The 24,895-nt window shown below is 49.5% G+C and overlaps 1 protein-coding gene across 1 annotated transcript in view; it reads right to left on the reverse strand.

Moving 5' to 3' along the window:
* The window catches only part of stip1 (stress-induced phosphoprotein 1), a 35,588-nt gene extending 10,693 nt beyond the window's left edge, over positions 1 to 24,895 (reverse strand). The window contains 10 exon segments of the mRNA XM_038787317.1: positions 1,897 to 1,993; positions 2,838 to 2,958; positions 5,026 to 5,128; positions 8,394 to 8,520; positions 11,946 to 12,114; positions 14,117 to 14,258; positions 16,623 to 16,764; positions 19,917 to 19,925; positions 19,927 to 20,127; positions 24,833 to 24,895. Coding sequence (XP_038643245.1) covers positions 1,897 to 1,993; positions 2,838 to 2,958; positions 5,026 to 5,128; positions 8,394 to 8,520; positions 11,946 to 12,114; positions 14,117 to 14,258; positions 16,623 to 16,764; positions 19,917 to 19,925; positions 19,927 to 20,127; positions 24,833 to 24,895 — 1,174 coding nt within the window.

Below are 24,895 nucleotides of genomic sequence, written 5' to 3' on the forward strand. Positions count from 1 at the left end.
TTACTCCTTCAAAACCCGAGAGATCCAGAATTGAACTGTTTTCTGACCTAAGCCGGTTGCCCGAAGTTAAGGACAGGTTGTCATAGTCGATAGGTGTAGCTAACTAGTAGTGTTTATGTTGCATGACTAATTGTGTGTAAATAAAGTACCCTTGACCTTGAACTAACTAACTGGAGTTTGGCTCTTTGATCGATAAGACGGTTGAAACTTGTGGTGGTATCACTCGATACCTGGCGACTCTAAGCATTTGGACAGAGATAACATAGAAAGGAGGGCAAACTCACTGATTGCCAGAATTGGAACAGAGCTCAGAAAATACAGAGTAGAACATAGCGAGTAGGGGCCAGGCCACTTGACTAATGAGATTGTATCTGCCCCTATTTGGGGGAAGCACATTCAAATAATTAAATGAACGATGAATTAGATTATAGGCGCATGTCCTATTAATAATACCACTAAACATAGGGGTCTCCAAGGTGCCCAGCAGCAATCTTTGGTTCCAAACGAACATTGGGGGCAACTCACTCGGTGAAATTGACGGAGGGCATTTGGGTTTCTCGATCTTGGCCTTCACCAAGCTAAACTGCAGCAGGACCCACAGCAAATTCCCTCTCTCTCCCCACCCAAATCTCAAGAGCACTCTGTTCCAAACAACCAGGGCGTTTTGACAGGGTCGACGGGGAGAAACAGCTTCACCGACGGGAGGATCAAAAGGCACGAGATTTAATTGGGAAAAAGGACGGTGGAAGCAGATTAGCAGCAACGTCCAAGAAGTAATTGGGCCTCATATTAAAAAAGGAGAATCTGCAGGGCTTTGGGAAAAAGAGCGACAAGACTGGGAGTAACTGGGCAGCTCTTTCGAAAAGGGATAGACGTGTATGGCAATGGCCCCCTTTTGCACTGTGAGATTGTCTGATTTTGCGGCCTGATTGGGGTCATGCCACCGAGCGCTTGCACCAAGGGAACCCGCTCCTAATTCATATATAGATACAAATTCTGGTGAGCCCGACCCTGGATTCTAGTCACATCAGAAACAGTAGACTGCATAACCATGGGGCTCTTGCCAAACCTCCGCTTGAACATGGATTGGCATTTCACGTTTACTGCTCACAGCAAAACTGTACACAACCGCTGGAGGTATGGATCGTCTTGTGAAGATATCCCAACTCAAAAATGGAAAAAATACAAATTGAAGCAGGCAAAAATACATTCTGGGCCGGGGACCGGAGCAGTGGTTAGCACAGCTGCCTCACAGCGGCAGGGGCCCAGGTTCGATTCTGGCCTTGGGGGACTGTTTGTGTGGAGTTTGCACGTTCTCCCCAGTGTCTGAGTGGGTTCCCTCCGGGTTAGGTGGGGGATAGGGCGGGCAGGGGGCCGGCACGGTGGCTAGCACTGCTGCCTCACGGCGCCGTGGACCTGGGTTCGACCCCGGGTCACTGTCCGTGTGAAGTTTGCACATTCTCCCCGTGTTTTCGTAGGTTTCGCCCCCCACAACCCAAAGGTGAGCAGGGTAGGTGGAGTGGCCACGCTAAATTGCCCCCTTAATTGGAAACATTTTGAAAAAAAAAAGGGATAGGGCGGGTGAAGGCTCTTCCAGAGCGTCGGTGCGCTCGATGGGCGGAATGGCCTCCTTCTGCACTGTAGGGATTGGGTGGAAGTTAGAAAACCCGCCTTCATTGGAAAACAGGAGTAAACGTGACTTGCTCGCTTGACACCAATGGGAGTATCTGGCTCTGCAGTGGCTCCCCCTGGTGCCCGAATCTTGCTGCTGCAGAATTTCTCCAACTTAGCAACAACTTGGAGCCAATGGCATGTCAATTCATATCCCAGCGCCGGTTATACTTCCTTCCTCCCACGTTTGACTATCTACCGAACCTAATCTTGGTGTGCCCTTACCTTTCTGGAAGAACTCGTTGCCTTTATTCTTCTCCTCCAGGGCAAGCTCAGGGTTGACATAAGCTGCCCTTTCCTCATCCTTTAGGATCTTTTCAGCCTAAAAAAGAAAGAGTTTTGCAAAATAAAGCCCCGGCCAAAACCGAAGAGAACCCACGGAGAAAAGACAACATTCAGGATCAGTCTTTCATTTTTAAAAAATAAATAAATTTAGAGTACCCAATTCATTTATTCCAAGTAAGGAGCAATTTAGCGCGGCCAATCCACCTACCTCGCACATCTTTGGGTTGTGGGGGCGAAACTCACGCAGACACGGGGAGAATGTGCAAACTCCACACGGACAGTGACCCAAAGCCGGGATCGAACCTGGGACCTCGGCGCATTGAGCCTGCAGGGCTAACCCACTGCGCCACAGTGCTGCCCCGGATCAGTCTTTCATGACAGGAGTTCCTTATACCTGCCACAGCGCAGAAAGAGGGGCATAAAAACAGCTGTAACCACGGTAGCACAGTGGTTATCACAGTTGCTTCACAGCTCCACGGTCCCAGGTCCGATTCCCGGCTCGGGTCACTGTCTGTGCGGAGTCTGCGTGATCTCCCCCGTGTCTGCGTGGGTTTCCTCCGGGTGCTCCGGTTTCCTCCCACTGTCCAAAGATGTGCAGGTTAGGTGGATTGGCCATGATAAATTGACCCGTGGGTTAGGTGGGGTTACGGGGATAGGGTGGAGTCGCGGGCTTAAGTAGGGTGCCCTTTCCAAGGGCCGCTGCAGACTTGATGGGCCGAATGGCCTCCTTCTGCACTGTAAGTTCTATGAACGCTTTCGATCACTCCTGCCTTCAGAAAATGAGGACAAATTGGGATGGGGGGCATTCGGTGATACAGGATCATAAACCACCAAGACCAATTTTTCCCCTTCCGAAAACAAACAGGCCAGGGAAAACTCACTTGCTGACATTTCTTCAAGACCTCGGGGGTCCGGTGCTCTGCGAGGGACTTGTTGTAGAAGTGGACGGCATCTTTGAACTTTTCCTCTTTGAAGTGGGAGTTTCCGATCCGCGCGTACGCCCTGGAAAGACGCAAGGATGTTAAAGGCTGTCCACCAAACGCAAATCACGCGGGCAATGCCGAGGAGTTGGCATCATTTGCATACGCCCTCTTTCCCTACTCTGCAATTAATAACATTCATGTAAAACTATCCTAAACCACGCGAAATTCAGGATGCCAATGTCATGTGAGAGTACCTTTAAGAAATGGGTGTTTGTCAAATAGCTGCAGTGATGTCAGAGTGTGGGTGGAGCTGGGCTGTCTCTATCTTTTACTTTCACTTTGGGCTAACAGCTACAGGGTGTGTTTCGTTTGAATGAAATGAAAATGGCTTATTGTCACGAGTAGGCTTCAATGAAGTTACTGTGAAAAGCCCCTAGTCGCCACATTCCGGCGCCTGTCCGGGGAGGCTGGTACGGGAATTGAACCGTGCTGCTGGCCTGCTTTAAAAGCCAGCGAGTTAGCCTGGTGAGCTAAACCAGCCCCTTAGTTTTGCAGATCGGGAGCTGCATCCAGCAAAACCAGGTGTAATTCCAATCTCTTTCTGTATTAAAGGAATGTCTTCAGATCACTTGCTAATTTAAAAGTGATAACTGCTCTCAGTAGAGAATTTAAACCTGATGTCTGCGTTAAAGAGGGGATTTGTCTCGTGGATGTTGCTGGGAAAGATTAATGGTTACTTATAGAGTACTGTATTTTTGGGGGGAGTATTAGAGTTGATAGTTACTAAGATTTCTACTGTGTGTGTGTTTAAAAACATTAACTGGATTCATAGAATAAACCTTGTGTTTCATTTTTAAAATACTTTTAGTTTTCTGTTGTATCACACCTGTAAAATGGGCCCTTGTGCTCCCCATAACCAAAATCTATTCAAAGCTATGGGCCGGACGAGCTCCATGATAGACTTTGGGGTTCTCTAAACCCTGGCCTGTAACACCACAAAGGCGAATCATTGCATTCCGATAAGATCACGTGGATTACCATAACTCCCTGACTTCAATTCAAGGTTGAAAAGGAGCAATTAGTTCTTTTGTCCTGTACGTACATTTTTGACGTCCTCCACACATGTGCTTTTAGTGCTAAAACACGAAGCAGCGTTGCTTCTATTTTCCAGCTGCTGGCAAGAAGGCCATGAAGACAGATTGTTTCCTCACAAAGCAAAAGACGGGCAGAGACTCAAATCGGCCGATCTCACAACAGAATCTGCTGGAGAGCGCTGCACAGGAGAGTCCTGGGGAGGACACAGCACCGTACAGAGTTCTGGGGCCTCTCGTTTACCAAGAAGAAAATTAACTCGGGAACAGAGCAGTATAAAGGTGATTTCTCATGGTATGGCTTTGTCAATTGTGCCAATGCAAATAAGGATGCAAAGCCCTTGCGCATTACATACAGGGGAAGTAGCGGCAAACGAGAGATTTCGAAAGGGAAGTGGTGGGTGCAACATTCCTTGAGGTTGAGATCCCAGAGTCAGTTATTAACTTAGAGCTGACTCCAAATTAAAAGCTGACTACACTGCTGACCTGTAATACCACATTTAAAACCCGTCAAAAGCCCATGAGGCTGTCAGCATTCTGGAGTAGCAGTTCCCAGGAGTATCCAGTGCTGAGTAAAACGAGCATTTTGTTGCTATTGCCCTTCACGGCGACCTACAGGTGCGAGGTTGGATTTTCCGTTTCCAGAGGGTGAAGACGACACAAAGGAACTGGATGAAGTCTGCACCCGATGCCCGCATTGCCCTCTCCTCCTTTGAACCTGATGCAAGTGAGATCATGAGGGCCAAACGTGCTCCCCTTTTGCATTAAAAGGGAAGCGAACGTGGCGTGGGGTGGGATGGCTAGCCAGCTGGAAAAAGTGGGTCCCGGGGAAACAAAGTTTGAAAAACATGAGTTATGGTACTCACCCCAAGTACAGCAGAATGAAAGCTCAAGTGTTTAAACATTGACCACCCAATTATATTTAAAATAAGTGATATTGTCCTTCACATGTGGGTCTATGAATAACGGGGCATCCGTTCTTACGTACTGGATTCAATAAATCCTATAGTATTTTAGTAGACCAATTCTGTCAGCGATACACACAGGTCACTTACTTGGCAATTTGCCTGTAATCTACACGGTTTTCCCGTCCTACTTCAATGGCTTTTTCACAGACTTCTCGGCATTTGTCAAATTGGTTTTGTTCGAAGTACACAGCTGCAAGAATAGAACAATATTTTAGGAGATCTTCCCACCGAAGCTCATTACAAAGTGGTTAGGATATGAAATGCTCTGGCCGAGATCGTGGTGGAGACATGGTGGTCTCCTTCTGGGCTGTAACCATTCTTGGATTCTAATATAAGGGTCGCAATCTACCAGCTGTGCCACGCTCGGACAGGAGTACGCGGGCCGGTAGGTGCTGGACGAGCCTTCCGCTGGCTTCCCGGCAGCCAGTATGCCCCCGTAAGATCTACCCAGATCGTGCCAGGTGTCGGGATCAGGATCCCGCCCATAATGACGTAACCGAGCGGCGCTTGCATAACCGACTTCGGCAACCTCTACCCAGGGGCTACCTGCACCCCCAGGTAGGCCCCAACCGGACGCCTTTTGGTACTGGTCCTCCGAACGTGGACCAGGCGGAAACTGCCCCTGGGTGGTCAGGGACAGAGCAGAGTGGCTCCCCGGCCCAGCCCCGGGAACGCAGGCATCTTGGCACTGTCAAAGTTGCTGGGTGGCACTGCCAGGGTCCCAGCGTGGCACTGCCAAGGATCAGGGCTTGAGGGGGAACACGCCCTTGTAATAATCTTTATTGTCACAAGTAGGCTTACATTAACATTGCAATGAGGTTCCAGTGAAAAGCCCCTAGTCACTACATTCTGGCACCTGTTCAGGTACAGAGTGAGAATTCAGAATGCCCAATTCACCTAACAAGCATGTCTCTTGGGAGGAAACTGGAGCACCCGGAGGAAACCCACGCAGACACGGGGAGAATGTGCAGACTCTGCACAGACAGTGACCCAGCCGAGAATCGAACCCGGGACCCTAGACCTGTTAAGCAACAGTGCTAACCACTGTGCTACCGTACTGCCCCTGAAAGGAGGGTGGAGTATGAAGGTGGGGGGAGGGGGGCTGCCGGGCAGGTCAGGTAAGTAGAGGTCTCCGGGGGGTTAAACATAGAACATTACAGCGCAGTACAGGCCCTTCGGCCCTCGATGTTGCGCCGACCTGTGAAACCCCTCTGAAGCCCATCTACACTATTCCCTTATCTTCCATATGCCTATCCAATGACCATTTGAAAGTATTTAGTGTTGGCGAGTCCACTCCTGTTGCAGGCAGGGCATTCCACGCCCGTACTATTCTCCGAGTAAAGAATCTACCTCTGACATTTATCCTATATCTATCTCCCCTCAATTTAAAGCTATGCCCCCTCATGCTGGACATCACCATCCGAGGAAAATGGCTCTCAATGTCCACCCTATCTAATCCTCTGATCATCTTGTATGCCTCAATTAAGTCACCTCTTAACCTTCTTCTAACGAAAACAGCCTCAAGCCCTTCAGCCTTTCCTCGCAAGATCTTCCCTCCATACCAGACAATATCCTTGTAAATCTGCTCTGTACCCTTTCCAATGCTTCCACATCCTTTCTATAATGCGGCGACCAGAACTGCACGCAATACTCCAAATGCGGCCGCACCAGAGTTTTGTACAACTGCAACATGACCTCATGGCTCCGAAACTCAATTCCTCTACCAATAAAAGCTAACACACCGTATGCCTTCTTAACAACCCTCTCAACCTGGGTGGCAACTTTCAGGGATCTCTGGACATGGACACCAAGATCTCTCTGCTTCGTCCACACTACCAAGAATCTTACCATTAGCTCAGTACTCTGTCTTCCAGTTATTCCTTCCAAAATGAATCACTTCACACTTTTCTGCATTAAACTCCATTTGCCACCTGTCAGCCCAGCTCTGCAGCTTATCTATGTCCCTCTGTAACTTCTAACATCCTTCTGCACTGTCCACAACTCCACCGACTTTAGTGTCAGCTGCAAATTTACTCACCCATCCTTCTACACCCTCCTCCAGGTCATTTATAAAAATGACAAACAGCAGCGGCCCCAAAACAGATCCTTGTGGTACACCACTAATAACTGGAGACCAGTCAGAACATTTCCCATCAACCACCACCCTTTGTCTTCTATCAGCTAGCCAATTTCTGATCCAAACTGCTAAATCACCCTGAATCCCATGCCTCTGTATTTTCTGCAATAGCCTACCATGGGGAACCTTATCAAACGCTTTACTGAAATCCATATACACCACATCAACTGCTTTACCCTCATCCACCTGTTTGGTCACCTTCTCGAAGAACTCAATAAGATTTGTGAGGCACGACCTACCCTTCACAAAACCATGTTGACTATCTCTAATCAAATTATTCCTTTCCAGATGATTATACATCCTATCTCTTATAAACCTTTCCAAGACTTTTCCCACAACAGAAGTAAGGCTCACTGGTCTATAGTTACCGGGGTTATCTCTACTCCCCTTCTTGAACAAGGGGACAACATTTGCTATCCTACAGTCTTCTGGCACTATTCCTGTAGACAAAGATGACTTAAAGATCAAAGCCAAAGGCTCAGCAATCTCCTCCCTAGCTTCCCAGAGAATCCTAGGATAAATCCGGCCCAGGGGACTTATCTATTTTAACACTCCAGAATCGCTAACACCACCTCCTTATGTACCTCAAGCCCTTCTAGTCTAGCAGCCTGTATCTCAGTATTCTCCTCGACAACATTGTCTTTTTCCTGTGTGAATACGGACGGAAAATACTCATTTAGCACCTCTCCTATCTCCTCGGACTCCACGCACAACTTCCCACTACTGTCCTTGACTGGCCCTACTCTTACCCTGGTCATTCTTTTATTCCTGACATATCTGTAGAAAGCTTTAGGGTTATCCTTGATCCTACCTGCCAAAGACTTCTCATGCCCTCTCCTGCCTCTGCTTAGCTCTCTCTTTAGAGCCTTCCTAACTAACTTGTAACTCTCAAGCGCCCTAACTGAACCATCATGTCTCATCTTCACACAAGCATAATTGGGGTGGGCGGAGGGTGGGGTAATGCCCATGTGTGGGGAGTGGCATTGCCCTGGGATGGGGGGGGGCATCTTTACAAAACGGGCACAGAGAAACTGCAAATCTATTTCGTTTGAGTAATTCAACTCCGTCAGGACGAGGTGGATATCGCCCTTCCCTCTTCTCTTCTGAAGCCCCAAAGGTCAAACAACTCCCAAGAAAGCAGATCCCAGTGACCTTCTCCGGAGCCAGTAAATGGAGAGAAATAAAGAAATGTTCACAAAAGATTAACGCATGGATAGGGAAATAAAAATGACAGCTACCAGCTTGTAATCCACCACTTTCCGTGCTTCAGCTACACTCAAGGGAACACATTGAAAATATAATTCACTGCAAATCTCACCTGCTTGGTTAGTTAAATAGGTCGTACTCGTAGGGTCAAGTTCTGCAGCCTGGCCATAATGCTTCAATGCTGCTTCAAAGTCCTTCTGCTTGTAAGCATTATTGCCCAACTCTTTCTCTTGCAATGCCTGCAACACAACGATACAGGATTAGGATAACGATGGGAATAAGAGCTGGGTAAATTAATCAAGATCATTGCGAAGAGGGCCAAGGGAGTTAGTGAAGCCAAAACCAAGACAGAGCTTTTCTTTAGAATTATCTTTATTAGTGTCACAAGTCGGCTTACATTAACACTGCAATGAAGTTACTGTGAAAAGCCCCGAGTCGCCACATTCCGGCGCCTGTTCGGGTACACGGAGAGAGAATTTAGAATGTCCAATTCACCCAACAAGCCCGTCTTTCGGGACTTGTGGGAGGAAACCGGAGCGCCCGGAGGAAACCCACGCAGACATGGGAGGAGAACGTGCAGACTCCGCACAGACAGTGCCCCAAGCCGGGAATCGAACCTGGGACCCTGGCGCGGAGAAGCAACAGTGGCAACCACTGTGCCACCCCTTCATTGAGAGTTTCCTGAATTGTTTAGTCTCCCAGCTCTCCTTCCACACAGTCCAGTGTCCCAGCCATCCCCTTATTAGGGGGAGGCAGTGGCATCGTCACCGGATGAGTAAACCAAAGACCCAGAGCAAGATCTGGGGACCTGGGTTCAAATCCCACCACGGCAGACGGTGGAGATTTGAATTCAATAAAAATCTGGAATTTAAAAGTCGAAGGATGACCGTGACAGCTTTGTTGATTTGTAGTAAAAATCCAGGAAATCTGCCGCCCTTACCCACCTGCCCTAAATGTGACTCCAGGTCCACCGCAATGTGGCTGACTCTCAAGAATGCCCCGAAATGCAGGGCAGTTAAGGATGGGCAACTACTGCTGGCCCTGCCAGCGACACACGTCTCTTAAACCAAAAAAAAATGTCTAATTATGTCGACAGTGACTTTTCCCATTGTGGAATGGACCGTCACGCTCCTGTGTGACAGACACTAACCATCAACGAAGGAGCTGCCTGGATAATAGGATCTTTGACCAACATCCAACCAGATAGACAAGACTTCAGCTGAATACCTCACTGTCACGACGAGAGCGTGGTCAATTCCAGCCCAACTTTACCCGAGGTCAGAACACAGGTTAAATTAAAAATACTTAAATATCCAATATCTTTGGTTTGATCCCGATTAAGTCCAGCCATTCGGTTTGTGAATTTTAACCCAAAGAACAATGCAGCACAGGAACAGGCCCTTCGGCCCTCCAAGCCTACCCCGATCACGTGTCCTATCTAGATCAACCGCCTGGATCCTTCTATACCCCGTCTGTTCATGTGCCTATCTTAAAGGTCACTAACGTATCTGTCTCAACCACCTCACTTGGCAGTGCATTCCAGGCCACCACCACCCTCTGTGTAAAAAAACTTCCCCCGCACATCTCTACTGAACCTTTCCCACCCTCACCTTGAACTTGTGCCCCCTTGTAATTGTCAATTCCACCCTGGGAAAAAGCCTCCAACTGTTCACCCTATCTATGCCCCTAATAATTTTATAAACGTCTATCAGGTCGCCCCCTCAGCCTCCGTCTCCCTAGTGAGAACAATCTCAGTATATTCAATCTCTCCTCATAGCTAATACCCTCCACACCAGGCAACATCCTGGTAAACCTTTCCCGTACTGTCTCCACACCCTTCTGTGAGTGCGGTGACCAGAATTGGACGCAGTATTCCAAATGTGGCCTAATCAACGTTCTATACAACTGGAACATAATTTGAGCTTTTATACTCGATACCCCCTCCTACGAAGGCAAGCAGGCCATATGCTTTCTTTACCACCATTTCCACCTGTGCTGCCACTTCTAAGCATCTGTGGACCTGCACGCCCAGCTCTCTCTGTGTCTCTAGGCTCCTGATGGTTCTGCCATTTATTTTATAGCTCCCACCTGAATTGGATCTACCAAAATACATCGCCTCGCATTTGTCCGGGTTAAATTCCATCTGCCATTTCTCTGCCCAATTTTGCAGCCTATCTATAGCCTGTCGCATTCTCTGACAACCTTCGTCACTCTCCGTGACAACCTTCGTCACTCTCCGTGACAACCTTCGTCACTCTCCGTGACAACCTTCGTCACTCTCCGTGACAACCTTCGTCACTCTCCGTGACAACCTTCGTCACTCTCCGTGACAATCTTCGTCACTCTCCGTGACAATCTTCGTCACTAACCTTTTATTATTCCATCTGCCATTTCTCTGCCCAATTTTGCAGCCTATCTATAGCCTGTCGCATTCTCTGACAATCTTCGTCACTCTCCGTGACAACCTTCGTCACTCTCCGTGACAACCTTCGTCACTCTCCGTGACAACCTTCGTCACTCTCCGTGACAACCTTAGTCACTCTCCGTGACAATCTTCGTCACTCTCCGTGACAATCTTCGTCACTAACCTTTTATTATTCCATCTGCCATTTCTCTGCCCAATTTTGCAGCCTATCTATAGCCTGTCGCATTCTCTGACAATCTTCGTCACTCTCCGTGACAATCTTCGTCACTCTCCGTGACAATCTTCGTCACTCTCCGTGACAATCTTCGTCACTCTCCGTGACAATCTTCGTCACTCTCCGTGACAATCTTCGTCACTCTCCGTGACAATCTTCGTCACTCTCCGTGACAATCTTCGTCACTCTCCGTGACAATCTTCGTCACTCTCCGTGACAATCTTCGTCACTAACCTTTTATTATTCAACAATTAGTACTGAATAGGCAACAATACAACTAGTTAACTGCTATCTAATTCGCAATCTCCCCCTTCTAAGTCACCCCATAAATACATATTCAGATTGATAGCTTCCATTTAGATCCTTTCTCCAGTGGAGGCCTTCAGCTGGAGGTTATCTTGTCCATCAGCCTTTAACGGTCTTCATTGCAGACTGAGAGAGAGCAGGCAGCCAGCAGCAGGGGGACGACGACAGCGTTTTAATTTGAGGGTCTCGGGTTCTCTCCAAAAAAAAAAAAACACCACCTGGCAGGAACCAATTGCTGTCTATTGCCAGGCAGAACTTTGTCCCTGACCAACCCATCGACCCGAATCCCTCCAAACTACTGGGCGCTAGAAAGTCTGGGGTTTCCTTACCCAGATACACACAGTGTTCCAGTTGTCAAGCTATTTGAAACCTTCAATCCTCTTGACTTCAAGGTATATCTCAACTAACTATTCCCGGACGAAACAGAACAGCAAAGTGAAAGAAATGGGAAGAAAGGGAAGTCAAAAGGAAGGACTTGAACATCATCCGCCCAACCCTCAATATGCTTCTGGAGAGTCAGCCACTAGTTTTGTGCGAGTTCTATGGCAGCACCTGAACCTAAAGCCCTGCAGCGAAGAAGCACGTGAACTACCTGGGTCACAGGAAGCAGCTCATCACCGTTTACCTGTGCTCAAAATACTTCCGTCTCGCCCAACAATGTAATTCACACCCCATTATCGACATGGGGCTCCAAGGTGCCCTTTTCGTTCATACTGTACCTTTCTTTTATTTTCGGGGAGGTCCTCCTCCATTGGCTCCACTTTCGATTCCTTCTTCGGCTTAGGTGGAGGGGGGGCTGGACTATCCTCTTCATCATCCTCTGCTCCTTGTAAATCAATTCCAAGCAAAACACTTAGAGTCGTCATAACTCTTGGATCTTGTAGTCTCCTGGGAAAGCAGAAGTCACCAGCCACTTACTCTACATTCAACAGCACGTTCCCGATTGGACGAGATCGCTGGTTTACCTGCGTAAACTTTATGGTGCTTCCAGAAAGTCTGAAACGTGTCAGACAGTCCAGTCACAGATTTAAAATAATGCACCCAATTATCTGGAAGATTGGTTCAAAGTAACAATCATAATCTTTACTAGTGTCGCGTGTAGGCTTACATTAACACTGCAATGAAGTTACTGTGGAAATCCCCTCGTCGCCGCATTCCAGCGCCTGTTCGGGTACACAGAGGGAGAATTCAGAATGTCCAAATTATCGAACAGCACGTCTTTCAGGCCTTGTGGGAGGAAACCGGAGCACCAGGAGGAAACCCACGCAGACACGGGGAGGACGTAGACTCCGCACAGACACAGCGGGGAATCGAACCTGGGACCCTGGCGCTGTGAAACCACGGTGCTATCCACTTGTGCTACTGACATGGATGGTGTATGGGCTAAAGCAAGGTCGCCTGGGTCCCAGATGACCACAGGCTGCTTTCCCCATCGAGAGCGAACTGATGGCGATTTAACCCCGAGGGTCACCACATCTCAGCCGGTACGGGAATTGAACCCGCGCTGCTGGCCCTCGCTCTGCATCACAACCAGCCGCCTAGCCCATTGAGCTGAAACGGCTCCCTAACACAAAGTCTCCATAATCCCAGGGGGCCACCGGCCGCTTTAGGGAAGCAAATTGCGAATGAATGATGCCTCACCCCAGTGCGTGTGAACTATGGGCGCAGGACTGAAACCTAATGGTTTGTCGGGCAACATCAATTCCTTACGTTTTCACGTGGAAGCACTACCGGAGCAAAGCTAACACGAGGAATCGTACTGCCAAAAGCACCTTCCGGAAGAGGGCCAACAGAAATTAAAACTGTCCAGGTGGGATTAATCAACGGGCAGGTAGTATTGAGGAAGCAGGCAGCTGCAGAAGGATTTGGACAGGCTCGGAGAGTGGGCAAAGAAGTGGCAGGTGGAATACAATGTGCGAAAAGTGTGAGGTTATGCACTTTGGAAGGATTAATGGAGGCATAGACTATTTTCAAAATGGGGAAATGCCTCGGTATCAGAAGCACAAAGGGACTTGGGAGTCCTTGTTCACGATTCTCTTAAGGCTAACGTGCAGGTTCAGTCGGCAGTTAGGAAGGCAAATGCAATGTTAGCATTCATGTCAAGAGGGCTAGAATACACAGGCAGGGAAGTACTTCTGAGGCTGTATAAGGCTCTGGTCAGACCCCATTTGGAGTATTGTGAGCAGTTTTGGGCCCTGTCTCTAAGGAAGAATGTGCTGGGGCCTTGGATAGGGTCCAGAGGAGTTTCACAAGAATGATCCCCGGAATGAAGGGCTTGTCGTATGAGGAACGGTTGAGGACTCTGGGTCTGTACTCATTGGAGTTCAAAGGATGAGGTGGGGGTCTTATTGAGGCCTGGATAGTGTGGAATGGAGAGGATTTTTCCACTTGTAGGAAAAACTAGAAATAGAGGACAGAATCTCAGACTGAAGGGACGATCCTTTAAAACAGAGATGAGGAGGAATTCCTTCAGCCAGAGGGTGGTGAATCTGTGGAACTCTTTGCCGCAGAAGGCTGTGGAGGCCAAATCACGGAGTGTCTTTAAGAGAGAGATAGATAGGTTCTTGATCAATGAGGGGATCAGGGGTTATGGGGAGAAGGCAGGAGAATGGGGATGAGAAAATATCAGCCATGATTGAATAGCGGAGCAGACTCGATGGGCCGAGTGGCCTAATTCTGCTCCTATGTCTTATGGCACCAGCTGGGATCAGTTCATTCAACATCCACTGCCCTGGAGCTGGAACCAGGTTTTCAGTGTGTCTAGGAGAGCAGTAAAAGAACAAAATGTGATATCAGCCAGCAACCCAGATGACTTCAAGGTCAATCTTGTTCCCAACTAAACATTCCCCCAAACGGCAAAGGAAAGCTGTAAAGAAGGGATTGTACGCACGTGGCTAAGTCGGCAGGTTTGTTTTTCAACTGTTCGATCATTTCTCTGTAGCTGGGGTCGCTCAGCAGGGACTTTGTCCTGGGGTCTTTCTCCAGCTTCTGGTACAGGCCGGGGGAAGCGAAGGGGTTCATGAACTTCTTTTCTGCAAAAGGAAACGAAACCAGGCAATTGTAGTGCCCAACACCAGGAATCATTCTGCATTTTATTCTCCGGGGAAACCCCACTCGGCGAGCGCGCAGCACAGGGAGGCTCTCGAACTGCAGTTCGCTGTGTTCCAAACAGAATCACAGTTGTTACAGCTCAGGAGGCCATGTGGCCCATCGTGTCTGTACCGGCTCTCCCAATGAACATTCTGACTTGCTGCCAATAGCCTGCCCCTTTCCCCCATACGCCGCACATGAGCATCCCAAAGCCTTCTTGGACGCCTCGATTGAACCTGCCTCCACCACACCAGTCTGCAGCGCCATGCCAGACCCCAAACCACTTGTGCGAAAAAGTTCTCACATCGCATTTGCTTCTTTTGCAAGTCACTTTAAATCTGTGCCCCTCTTGCCCTTGATCTTATAACAAGCGATAACAGTGACCCCCCCCCCCCCGTCTACTCTGTCTGACCCCTCACGATTTTGACCATCTCTATCAAATTTCCTCTTAGTCGCCTTCTCTTCAAGGAGACCAGTCCCAACCTCTCCGATCTACCCGGATAACTGAAGTTTTTCATCCCTGGGATTATTCTCGTGAACCTCTGCTGCGCCCTCTCCAATGCATTCACATCCTTCCTATAGTGTGGCGCCCAGAACTGCCCAGCTGGAGTCTAACTAGCGTCTTGTGTGCTGCCACGGGCGTGTCCCTTTAAGAAATGGTTTGGTCTTATCACATGGATTCAGTGATGTCATTGTGTGGGCGGAGCTGGGCTGTGGCTCTGCGGGTTTGACTTTCGCTTTGAGTTTGGACTGGGTTTGAACTGCACAGGTTGAAAGAAATGTCTCTCCATCTTCATTTTAAAAGCTGTTTCCAGACAGCGTGATAACTTGAACAGAGGATCAATAACAAGTCATATACCAGTGAGAATGCCGTGCGCTGGTCCACACCTTTGCAAAGGGGTTTCTGGTTTTACTTGGATTTTGTTATTGAATTGGAACAGTTAAAAGGGAATTCATTAAGGGTTATATACATAGATTACTGTAGCTGTGTGGGGTCTTTATGTTTGTAGTTGATAAAAATTCTTGCATACGTGTGTGTTTATACAAATGTTAACTAAATTCTTAGAATAAAGCCGGTTTTTGATTAAAAACGCCTAAGAACTTGTTGAATAACACCCGAAAGGCAGGCTCTTATGCTCACCGTAACCAAAATCAACAAACAGTTGTCGGCCAGGTGAACTCCATCATATAGTTTGGAGTTTTCTAAACCCTGACCCATAACAATATGTTCAGCATAACCGACTTGCTCTTGTACTCTATCCCACCTCGTCCTCCAATCAGTCTCCTGGCCCCACCCACTTCAAATCCCCTAATGAAATGCTAGCCACGTGATTTGTTCCGAGGCACTCGAGGGAAACTTTCTTTACAAGAAAGGAAGATACAGCATCGCCTTTCCTCCCTCTCAACAGGCGGACCGTAGCCCCAGACAGGCGGACCGTAGCCCCAGACAGGCAGACCGTAGCCCCAGACAGGCGGACCGTAGCCCCAGACAGGCGGACCGTAGCCCCAGACAGGCGGACCGTAGCCCCAGACAGGCGGACCGTACCTCCAAAGCAAGAATGACATTTGAGAGACTGCCCGTGCGAATCTCTCTTGGCCCACGCACGGATACTCCATTTTGGTGACAGCTAGGTTTCCTACAATATCGTACTCCAATGAAAGACAAATTGCCAACGTGTGAAGGGCCAGGGCTCAGAAACTCCAAAGTGCATTATGGAGTCCACTGACCTACAACCTTTTATGTAGAATTTGGCTACGATGAACACCAGTGCCTTCACTGCAGGTGTGATTCATCAGACTTCCTTGGCGCTTTAATCAAAACAAGGTTATACACAGCAAGAATTTTTATCAATTACAAACATAAAGACCCCACATAGCTACAGTAATCTATGTATATAACACTTAATGAATTCCCCCTTAGCTGTTCCAATTCAATAACAAAACTCAAGAAACCAAAACCCCTTTCAAGGGCGTGGCCCAGCACACTGTAATCTCACTTCAATGAGACTGGTTCTTTCCCCGAGATTCTAATCCAGTTCCAAACAGCAGATTCAAAACTCCTTCCGGAAAACACCTCTTATCTTTAAAGTTATAGCCACAGCCCAATGTGCCTTTTACTGGAACAGTAAAAATGAAAAACAGGGAAAGCACTTCTTTCTCCTTCTGCAGTCGAAAGCCATCAAACTGAACCCCCTCACATCAGACAGCCACAGCCCAATGTGCTACAAGGCACATGATCAGAGGCGAGACCTTTCTTAAAGGGACACTCACATTCAAACGTCGCCCGCCGTTAGTTAGCAGCTTACCTGCTAGCCTGGCATCCACGTTTTGCATTCCATCTTTCAGCTGCTGGTTGCCTGGCTCATGCTTCAGACCCTCCTCGTAGGTTTTCTTCGCCTCTTCGAAGCGATTGAGGAACTCCAAGGCTGCAGCCTTCCTCGAGTAACCCTAAATGCGGCAAAATCATTGGAACAAATAGTTTCAGGCGGTGCCGTTATGACAGACGGCCGGGACACCAGAAAAACGTCCCGAGCGTCTTCCGAAACTAAAAGTGTCACAATCTTTATCCACCCATCGGAACGAGCGGCTGGGGGGGGGGGGGGGGGGGGGCCGGGAGACAATATCCGATTCGGAACATTACAGCTCCAACAATGATCCTTGGGTAACCTCGGCCGATATTATAGCGGAGTCTCATAACCAGAGGTCATTAATGGAGGGGATGTCGGTGCTGGTGAGGGCGAGGGATTTGTACCTGAAAGAGAGATTCACAGGTCTGGAAAAGCTGCGGGAGAGGGTGGAGCTGCCGAAGGGAAGCAAATTCAGATATCTACAAGTGAGGGTCTTTGCGCGGAAGGAATGGAGAGGATTTCCCAAGCGGCCGGAGCACATCCTGCTGGAGCGATCACTGCTCCTGGATGTGGAGGGCAGGATTGGTGATATATATGGTTAGCTGGGGAAGCAAAGGTGGTGGGGATCAAGAATGGGGCGGGGGGGGGGGAGAAAGAGAAAAGAGCGATAGGGTGTGGAGTGAGGAGATGCCTAGTGTAAATTCAACCTCATCATAGATTTTACAGTGAAGAAGGAGGCCATTTGGCCCATCAAGTCTGCACCGGCCCTTGGAAAGAGCTCCCTACCTAAGCCCCACACCCCCATCCTATCCTCGTAACCCGGTAACCACACCCAACCTTTTTTGGACGCTAAGGGAAATTTAGCACATCTTTGGACTGTGGTAGGAAGGCGGAGCACACGGAGGAAACCCACGCAGACACAGGGAGAACTTGCAGACTCCGCACAGGCAGCGACCCAAACCAGGAATCGAACCTGGGACCCTGGCGCTGTGAAGCCATCGTGCTAACCACTGCGCTACCGTGCACGAGGATGAGCTGGATTCAATTTAAGGTGGTGCACGGGGTGCGAGGACCAGCGAATCATGTGCAGGTGCTCTCGGGCTGCGAGACGTTGGAAAGATACTGGTAGGCGGTATTGGGGACGCTATTGAAGATTGAGGGGGTAGAGGTTGGGCCGGGCCCCATGGTGGCGATCTTTGGAGTATCGGAAATGCTGGAGCTGATGGAGGGGAGGTGGGCCGATGTTGTGGCCTTCGCCTTTCCCATTGCCTGGCAAAGAATACTGTTGGATTGGCGGTCGGTGACGCCGCCGGGGGGTGGCAGCCTGGCTGGGTCGGTGACGCCGCCGGGGGGTGGCAGCCTGGCTGGGTCGGTGACGCCGCCGGGGGTTGGCCGCCTGGCTGGGTCGGTGACGCCGCCGGGGGCAGTTGCCTGGCTGGGTCGGTGACGCCGCCGGGGGTGGAGGCCTGGCCGGGTCGGTGACGCCGCCGGGGGTGGAGGCCTGGCTGGGTCGGTGACGCCGCCGGGGGTGGCAGCCTGGCTGGGGGATCTGGATGACATCCTTTGGCTGGAAGAGATCAAGTTCGAGTTGAAGGGATCAGCAGAGGGCCTTGCGACACGGTGGGGACTGTTCATGACAATGTTTGAGGACTTGTTTGTCGCGGAGTGGAGTGGGGGGGGGGGGGGGGGGGGGGGGGGGGGGGGGGGGAAAGAGGAGGGAGGGTAGAGGGTGAAAAGGTGGAAATCTGCACAAATTGCGAACTGTGGGATGTTGATAATGTTATGGATTTGTGTTTTTCTACTTTTGAATTTGTTTGGAATAAAATACGTTGAAAAAAAGCTCGAGGCCACCAGTATAAGGTACTCAGTAATCAACTCAATGAGGAATTCAGGAGAATCTTTCCTCCACTCTCCCCCGGGGACTGGGAAGAATGTGGAACCCGCTCCCACAGGGAGTAGGGGAAGAATGTGGGACTCGCTTCCACGGGGAGTGGGGCAGAATGTGGGACTCGCTTCCACGGGGAGTGGGGAGAATGTGGGACTGGCTACCACAGGGAGTGGGGCAGAATGTGGGATTCGCTCCCACGGGGAGTGGGGGAGAATGTGGGATTCGCTCCCACGGGGAGTGGGGAGAATGTGGTACTTGCTCCCACGGGGAGTGGGGAGAATGTGGGACTCGCCCCCACGGGGACTGGGGAGAATGTGGGATTCGCTCCCACAGGGAGTGGGGAGAATGTGGGACTCGCTCCCACAGGGAGTGGGGGAGAATGTGGGACTCGCTGCCACGGAGAGTGGGGAGAATGTGGGACTCGCTCCCACGGGGAGTGGGGAGAATGTGAGACTCGCCCCCACGGGGACTGGGGAGAATGTGGGATTCGCTCCCATGGGGAGTGGGGAGAATGTGGTACTTGCTCCCACAGGGAGTGGGGAGAATGTGGGACTCGCTCCCATGGGGAGTGGAGGAGAATGTGGGACTCGCTCTGCCGGGGAGCGGAGGAGAAGATGGAGTTTGGTCTCGCGAGGCGTGGAGGAGATGAATTGTGTCGGTACATTTCAAGGGATTCTGGATAAGCATTTACGGGAACGAAGAATAGAGTGTTGTGGGGGGGGGGGGGGGGGGGGGGGGGTCTGATGACAGATTTAGACGAGGAATGACTGGAGGAGGCTGGTGAGCAGCACAAATACCAGCACGGACAGGATGGGCCGAGTGGCTGGCTTCTGTAACATGCCTCTTATGCAATTCAATCCGCCAAGATGGAGCTTGAACCCAGACTCGGGAATGTTAACGTTGTTCAGTTAGCGGAGCACCCCCATTCAAGTTAGAAAAAGTGTGGGTTCGAGTCTCCACTCCGACCAGAGGTCGTAACCTGTAGGTTAATCCACCAGTACAGCTCTCGGTCTTAAGCCCCGGGCGAGGAGGAGTGGGTTCTTCCAGGGAGGTGGCAGACGAGTGTGGGCGAGGACCAGCAAATCACATTCTGGGGTCCCAACTTCCTCCCACTGACTTCTCTGCCTACCTCGGCGGGGCCAGGAAAACGTCAAAGAGGCCTGTGGCATCGTTTATTGTATATAAAAGGAGCAGGGAGTTTTCGCGTCAAATTGGCAATCCTCCCTCAACTAACTGCCGGCATTAAAGACCCATTAGCTTGAGTTGATACAGCACCTTGCCACATCTCGAACAGATTAATCAGAGCACGTACTGACTGATACAGTGACGTTGTACAGATTGATTGCTACCCCCCCTCGACCTACCTTGCCCCAAGTCTGGTTTAATTTCAACAGTTTGCAAGCCGTCCTCGAAGGCTTTCTGATATTCCCCATTTTTGGCATACGCAGCAGACCTGTTGCTGTAGAGTACATGGTTCTTGGGGTCCAGCTTAATGGCTTCGCTGTAACACATGATGGCATCGTCAATCTTCCCAGCACTCAGGGCCTGGTTACCCTTCTCTTTAAGTTCAGTCACCTGCCAGAGAGAGAAAAAAAAAACAAGTCACCACTCTGGGAAGATCCTCATCTCAACTTGTGCAGTCGCACAAATCTGTTACTGTTCAATTGTAGCGATCAACCCCCTGATAATAATCGCTTATTGTCACAAGTAGGCTTCAATGAAGTTACTGTGAAAAGCCCCTAGTCGCCACATTCTGGCGCCTGCTCGGGGAGGTCGGTACGGGAATTGAACTTGCGCTGCTGGCCTTGTTCTGCATTACAAGCCAGCTGTTTAGCCCACTGTGCTAACCAGGCCCCAGACCTAGCTGCTGACAGCTCTGGGTCAGAATCTACGCAGAGCTGTTGGAACGTTTTTGTATTCCCGACTCCTCAGCCACAGCAAACCATTTTGGAAAGTGCAAGCGCAGCTTCCTAAAAGCTAGTTCTGGGGGCCCCCTGCCGTCTTATATCCGTGACCTGCAGCTGAACGGCAGCAAGCAAAATGCAGCCAGACCCATATTCCAAACTATGCTGCAGCAACTCCTCTGTACGTACGCCACCCCCCCCCCCACAAACACCACCGAGGAGTCAGCCAGCAAACGTCAATGCAAACATTTCCCGCGAAATGAAGGTAGAAATGTATTACAGGTTAATCGGTCTCGTGCGGGTTAAAAACCTGGGTTAGTGTGCGCGACTGCTGCATTCACGTTTTGAAATAAATCCTAGTTTGAAAGGCGAGTGTATTTTGGGAGCCGATGGGGGTGCAATTAAACCATCGTAAAAAAAAACTTTGGGCTCAGGGAATTTTGTTTGGATTGAGGGAATTCCCTGTGGAGTTAATTAGATTTCAGCTCGGTACGACAATGTAGTTGCTGGGTGGAGCAAAGCATCAGGCATTTTTGTAGAAAGCAGTTCAGTTCTGGTCTGAATGAAGCGGTGTCCAGAAAGCAAGCAGTTTTTCACCCACTGCAGTTCAGTAAAAGAGATCAACAGTATTTAAAAGCGGCGCAGACTTGGCTGAAAAGCATCTTCTGGAGATACAGACCAGAGTTTTCTGCATGTTCTGACCGGACTCTGATCTTATCTTCGAAGCAGTTTGTCAAGAGATCTCTCTTTCGCAAAGAACATCTGTGAAGCAAGTATTTTCCACGCGCCATTGTAGTTGGATTTAGAGCCAAGATGGTGTTTTTTTTTGTTTTGATGGGAATAAAGATAGCAGTTGAGGGTATTATATTCACTGTATTGAGTAGTATATTTGAGGGGTAATTGTAAGCTATTTTCTTGTGCGATTTAAAGATTTTAACACTGTGTTAGTAATAAAGTTTGTTTTAATAAACCTTATCCTGATTTCTTTGAGGAAACCGTCGCTGGAGCGAAGGTATCCTTCCTCAGTTTACGAAATTAAATAAAATATTGGTGTCTCTGCCCAGTATCTATTGGGATCACGAAAATCCTGCTCACAGACGGAGATACTATTGACAGGGCTTTTTGAATGTGCTGTTGAAGTTCACCCCCCGTTTACCCAGCAGAGGAACAGAGGGATCTTGGGGTCCACGTACATCGATCCCTCAAAAGTTGCCACCCAGGTTGATAGGGTTGTTAAGAAGGTGTGTTGGCTTTCATTAACAGGGGGATTGAGTTAAAGAGCCACAAGGTTTTGCTGCAGCTTTATAAAACCCTGATTACACTTGGAATATTGTGTCCAATTCTGGTTGCCTCATTATGGGAAGGATGTGGATGCTTTGGAGAGGGTGCAGAGGAGATTTACCAGGAAGCTGCCTGGACTGGAGGGCATGTCTTATGAAGAAGGGTTGAGGGAGCTGGGGCTTTTCTCACTGGAGCGAAGAAGGCAGAGAGGTGACTTGATAGAGGTGTACAAGGTGATGAGAGGCATGGATAGAGTGGATAGGCAGAGACTATTCCCCAGGGCGAAAATGGCTGTCACGAGGGGACATAATTTGAAGGTGATTGGAGGAAGGTATAGGGGAGATGTCAGAGGTCGGTTCTTTACACAGAGAGTGGTGGGTGTGTGGAATGCACTGCCAGCAGAGGTTGTGGAGTCAGAGTCATTAGGGACATTTAAGCGACTCTTCGACAGGCACATGGACAGCAGTAAATTGAAGGGGTGTAGGTGAGGTCGATCGTAGATTAGGATAAGTGGTCGGCACAACATCGTGGGCCAAAGGGCCTGTACTGTTCTATGTTTAAACACGTTCTCTTAGTACTGTTACTGCTGAACGGGAGATTTAAAGCAGGCAATTCAATGTCGCTTTTGTACTCAGAACCATGACAACAGAACCAAACTTTTCAAAAAGTTACAAAATCAGCTCGTCTTAACCCACTGCGTGCAGTTCTGGTCTCCATATTGGAAAAAAAAAGATGTAATTGCTCTCAAAGCAGTTCAGAGAAGGTTAACTGGACTCCTTCCTGGGATGAAACGGGCTTGCCTGATGAGGAAAGGTTGAACAGGTTGGGTTTATAACCCACTGGGAGTTTAGGAGTACGAGAGGTGATCTTACAAAACGTACAAGATCCTGAGGGGATTAAATAGGGGGGGGGGGATACCCAGAGCGTGTCTCCTCCTGTGGGTGGGACTGGAACCAGGGAATGTGGGTCTTCAGAGAGGAGACCGATTTTCGGGCTTTTCTGGAGGATCCATGGCGTTTTATGTGGGGAAAATCGGCGAGGCCCCACGGCCTTCCCGATATAAACGCCTGGAGAATTGCCGGGCCCGTGGCTGTGCATGGCGACAACCTGCAGCGGTTGCACCATACGACATTGCGCCGGCCCAACCTGCCAGATATTGACACAGTCCGCAGCCGCCATACAGGGTCCCCGGCCGCTCAGACCACACGTGCCCCGTGCCATCGGGAACTCGGCCCATCGGGGGCGGAGCATTGGGAGAGGGCCTTTGGGTAACGCCGCGAGGCCGTCCCAACAGCGTGCGACGTAATCACCAATGACTCAGTTTTGGAGGGGCAGAGATCTGAAAACAGGCGTCGCCCGATTTCATCTACAAAGGGATTCTCCGTCCGATCGGCGATTGTGAAATTGGTGTCGGGGAACAGGGAAATCCCGCCCCTCATCTTTAAACTGAGATGAGGAGAAAGGTTCTCTCGCAAAGGGTCGTTAGCCTGCGGAATTGTCTTGTCCACAAAGGCTGGGCCATTGAATTTGTTGCAGGCGGAGTTAGACGGACTTTTGTGAGGCAAGGTTGTCAAGGGAATAGTGGAGCCGGCTCAAAGGGCGGTTCCTGCTCCGATGCCCGCGGTACTCCGCCTCTCCGGTAGTCTAAACCTATCCTTATTCCTGGCATAACCATGCACCCCAGCAGATACATTCATCGCTAGAATCGGCATTATCCACCATTACTTATCGATATTGAATTGGGGCAGAGTCTCCGATATGTGGCTCTGAGCGTTCATCCCGGCGAGAGGCCCAACTGGATCGCGTGGCCAGCGCACCTTTCTGAAGGACAGTGATTCCCCGATTCTAACATTTTGGAACCAAATTCAAGGTGGGCAGGGCTCAAGTTCGATTCCCGGTCAGGGAATAAAGGTGGATTGCTCTCGGACTGTAAGGAATAGAAGTAATTGCCCAAGATAGACAGGCAGGTGTTGTTTTTAGTTTGTCATTAGATCAGATTGGGGGTGGCATGCGAGAGTTGTACGCCAAGTGACTCATGCAGTAACCAAGTACCAGAGATGGCCCAAAGGCTGGGAATGGAACACAACCCCACTTCTACAACTAACAAAGACTGTTCTCCTGCCCCCATTCACAGATGGCACAGGTTCAATGAGAGATAACGTTCCTTCTCCTCTGCAAGCAATTCACCTCCGCTCTAACCTCAAAAGCACCATTCCGAACGTCGGAATATCCAGGCCAGTAACCCAGAAGACAGTTTTAATGCCAGTTTTGTGGGCCTTCTCGCCATAATCCCTGCTTGATCAAAAACCTATCTATCTCTGTCTGAAAGACACTCGGTGATTTGGCCTCCACTGCCTTCTGCGGCAAAGAAGGCAATGAATCGGGTGACTCAAGCCGGGTTTCAGTACCATTCCAGCTCCTATTTATAGGCTGCAGGAGGACATTAACATATGGTCAACACAGTCTGCCCGGGCACCGACACGCAGACAAGTAAAGATCCCAGAACAGCTGGCAGCTGGCGGAAATGACGGATTCTGTTACAGAATGCAGCGTCCTCACTATAAAAGGATGGGGGGGGGGGGGGGGGGGGGGGGAGATGGGAGAAGTTGGAAAACTGGACACCAGAAGCTCGTTCTAAATCAGAGGTAAACTCTGACAAGTCCTGGCACGTGTCTCATTTTTCTTCTCCACTTGTTATCTCGGTACCACATGTGCACGGGGATTCACTCTTATTGTTTTGACAGCAGGGGAATTAAACAGCGCTTTGGATACCTGGGTAGAAATAATTCCTGGGCGGCAGTGAAAAGACATAGACGGAAATGGATTTTTTTGCCTATTACCCACAGCGTTGGATGTTTAGACAGAGGCCAATCGAATAGTGACCACTTTTCATCGCACCTCTCCCTCAGGGACTCACTTCTATCTCCACAGAGGTTGCCGCGAGTCATAACACAGCAGTACGGAAAACAAAAAACACAGAATACTCAGCAGGTCCGGCAGCATCTTTGTGGAGAAAACGGAGCTACTTAGCGCTTCGTGCCGATGACCTGTCATTCGTTACGACGAAAGTCGATCGAGCCAAAACGTCAGCCCACCTTCTCTCTCTCGACAAATGTTGCCTGACCATCGGAGTCTTTCCAGTGTTTTTTTGCTTCCAT

The sequence above is a fragment of the Scyliorhinus canicula genome, chromosome 31, assembly GCF_902713615.1.
Source record: "Scyliorhinus canicula chromosome 31, sScyCan1.1, whole genome shotgun sequence".
NCBI classification, from domain to species: domain Eukaryota; kingdom Metazoa; phylum Chordata; class Chondrichthyes; order Carcharhiniformes; family Scyliorhinidae; genus Scyliorhinus; species Scyliorhinus canicula.